General features: G+C 37.9%; 1 protein-coding gene across 1 annotated transcript; it reads left to right on the forward strand.

Moving 5' to 3' along the window:
- The first annotated feature begins 373 nt into the window (after positions 1 to 373).
- LOC116590098 (olfactory receptor 4M1) lies at positions 374 to 1,075 on the forward strand. Its single transcript, XM_032341760.1, has one exon. The coding sequence runs from the start codon at positions 374 to 376 to the stop codon at positions 1,073 to 1,075; it is 702 nt and encodes a 233-aa protein (XP_032197651.1).
- Positions 1,076 to 3,179: the final 2,104 nt, after the last annotated feature.

The following is a 3,179-nucleotide window of genomic DNA, read 5'->3' on the forward strand; positions in this document are numbered from 1 at the left end:
ATCTTAATACAGTTCCTTAATGACACAGATCAATCTGATGATTTCAACAGCAGTAAAATAAATCTATTTCAATCCTATTTGGGATAATTGTAATTTTTCTTTTATAGCCATATTATTAAAAACAAGTGAAGAAATGGAACCGGCGAATTACACAAGGCTGACAGAATTTGTTCTCACTGGCCTATCCCAGACTCGAAAGGTACAGCTAGTCCTATTTGTTATATTTTTATCCTTCTATCTGTTCATCCTTCCAGGAAATATTCTTATTATTTGTACCATCAGGCTTGACCCTCATCTGACCTCACCCATGTATTTCCTGTTGGCTAATCTGGCCTTCCTTGACATTTGGTACTCCTCCATCACAGCCCCTAAAATGCTTGTAGACTTCTTTGTGGAAAGGAAAAGAATTTCCTTTGGTGGGTGCATTACACAGCTCTTCTTCTTGCACTTCGTTGGGGCCTCCGAGATGTTCCTGCTCACAGTAATGGCCTTTGACCGCTATGCTGCTATCTGCCGCCCTCTCCACTATGCTACCATCATGAATCGACGTCTCTGCTGTATCCTGGTGGCTCTCTCCTGGCTGGGGGGATTTATTCATTCTATAATACAAGTAGCTCTCATTGTTCGACTTCCCTTCTGTGGGCCCAATGAGTTAGACAGTTACTTCTGTGACATCACGCAGGTAGTCCGTATCGCCTGTACCAATACCTTCCCAGAGGAGTTAGTGATGATTTTTAGCAGTGGTCTAATCTCTGTGGTATGTTTCATTGCTCTCCTAATGTCCTATGCCTTCCTCCTGGCAATGCTGAAGAAACACTCAGGCTCAGGTGAGAGTACCAGCCGAGCCATGTCCACCTGCTATTCCCACATCACCATTGTGGTGTTTATGTTTGGGCCTTCCATCTACATTTATGCTCGACCCTTTGACTCTTTTTCCCTAGATAAGGTGGTGTCTGTGTTCCATACTGTGATATTCCCTTTACTTAATCCCATTATCTACACCTTGAGAAATAAGGAAGTAAAGACAGCCATGAGGAAGTTGGTCAACAGATATATTTTATGCAAAGAGAATTGAAAGATAAGTGGCATATCCAATAATCTTTCAAGGGTCATTGTCCTAAAGTAGGAAGCATTTGCAGCAGTAATAATGCCTTCACTACCTCTTTTCATCTGAGTTCTTAAATCTCACCAAATTTTTCCCTCTATTTGGTGAAAAAACAAAAAAAAATAAGATAGAGATAAGTATCAGTCACAGAACTCAAGATTTTGTCACATCCTAGAAGCAATTTTTATGAATTCATAATAGAGTTTGTTTATTACATGAGCCCCCTTCACATTCCAGAGGAAGTTTCCAGCCAAGTAGTGGTGTTTATAGCCAGTCTCTACTTACATACTTCAGTGTGAAAGCAGACTTGGAGGAAAGGGATTCTAGTTTGACTGGAATTCACAGACATTTAGCTATGTGATTTTTAAACATTATTATCTCCTTTATCATTTTTGTGTGTTTTCTCTATTTTCTAATTGTTTCTCACGTTAAAATTATGTTAGTAGGGTGTTGTTTTTGTAGCCCTATAATCCAAAATTCTTTCCTATTAAACCATTTTTTTTAAAGTACATATGAAAGGGACCTGGATGTACTGGTTCTCATAATCCATTAGTGAATTATTTAGTAGAGATCAATTTACTATTCCCTGACACTAAGAACCCAATTACTGACTTTGCTTCAGAAAATAAAAGATAGATTAAAATATTTGAGTCCACACAAATTTATTTGCTTAAATTAACTTTCAATTTCAAAACTAGGATTCTGTCCATCAAAGAGCAAGAGCATTTTGTGTGTTCTGAGCTTTAGTCTTATGTTTTCTTCGATAACATAATATGATTAGATGAGGGGAACAGATATCTGTGAGCATCAGAAATGAAAAAATATAAATGAATGATGATAACCTCAGGTACACAGGATAAAATGGTGGTGCATCAAGTTTATTCTTTGCTTTGGGATTTTTTTTTTCTTAAATGATCCTCTTTCATCTTCAAAGCTAGAGTGACTTCTCTTCTAAGAACCCAAATATACAGATTGAAATTATGATTCCTGAATTTTAAGTTGAATTTTCATGGTCTGGAAATGAATTAGACTTCTCTAATATTTTACAATAGAGCATGAAAAAAATCTACCATACAAAAGATATATACATACATAATAAAAATGATTTATGTTTCTAGATTTTAGTTTCCTTATTGTAATTTCTCTGTATCTGAAATAGCCAGATTCTTCTATACATTTTGTCATGTATCCTTCATCAGACAGCAAATTTCCAGGGTTTGTATTTATTTATTTATTTTAAGATTTTACTTATTTGATAGAGAGAGAGAAATCACAAGTGGCAGGCAGAGAGAGACAGAGGAGGAAGCAGGCTACCCGGAAAGCAGAGAGCCTGACATGGGGCTCGATCCCAGGAGCCTGGGATCATGACCTGAGCCAAAGGCAGAGGCTTTAACCCACTGAGCCACCCAGGCACCCCCAGGGTTTTTATTTATATCATATAATAAAACCATTTCTGGAATCTTTAGGTAATATCTATTAAGTCCATGTTATGAGCAAAGATAAAAATAGTATATACCTTTCTTTTCTCTTCTTCAACTCAGATTGTAGTGATTAAAGTTTTTGTCTTTAATTTACTTTCTATGACTTATACTTTAATTATTTAATTACAACTTTTTTCCATTTTATTTTATTTCTTCTCAGTGATTCAAAATTCATTGTTTATGCACCACACCCAGTACTGCATGCAATACGTACCCTCCATAATACACACCACCAGGCTCACCTGTCCCACCCCCAAAAAAAACCCTCAGTTTGTTTCTCAGAGTCCACAGTCTCTCATGGTTTTTATCCCCCTCTGATTTCCCCCATCTCACTTCTCCTCTCCATCTTCCAATGTCCTTTGTGTTATTCCTTATGCTCCACAAGTAATAACAACTTTAATAGACTTTGGCTTCTAGAAATGACATAGGAAGCGACTATATAAACTTTCTTGGGGCGCCTGGGTGGCTCAGTGGGTTAAAGCCTCTGCCTTTGGCTCAGGCCATGATCTCAGGGTCCTGGGATAGAGTGACGCATCAGGACCTCTGCTCAGTGAGGAGCCTGATTCCCCCTCTTTCTCTGCCTGCCCCTCTGC

This window comes from Mustela erminea, chromosome 5 (assembly GCF_009829155.1).
Source record: "Mustela erminea isolate mMusErm1 chromosome 5, mMusErm1.Pri, whole genome shotgun sequence".
Taxonomy (NCBI): Eukaryota; Metazoa; Chordata; class Mammalia; order Carnivora; family Mustelidae; genus Mustela; species Mustela erminea.

Coding starts and splice junctions, on each gene's coding strand:
- LOC116590098 (XM_032341760.1), top strand. CDS start 374: ATGCTTGTAGACTTCTTTGTGGAAAGGAAAAGAATTTCCTTTGGTGGG.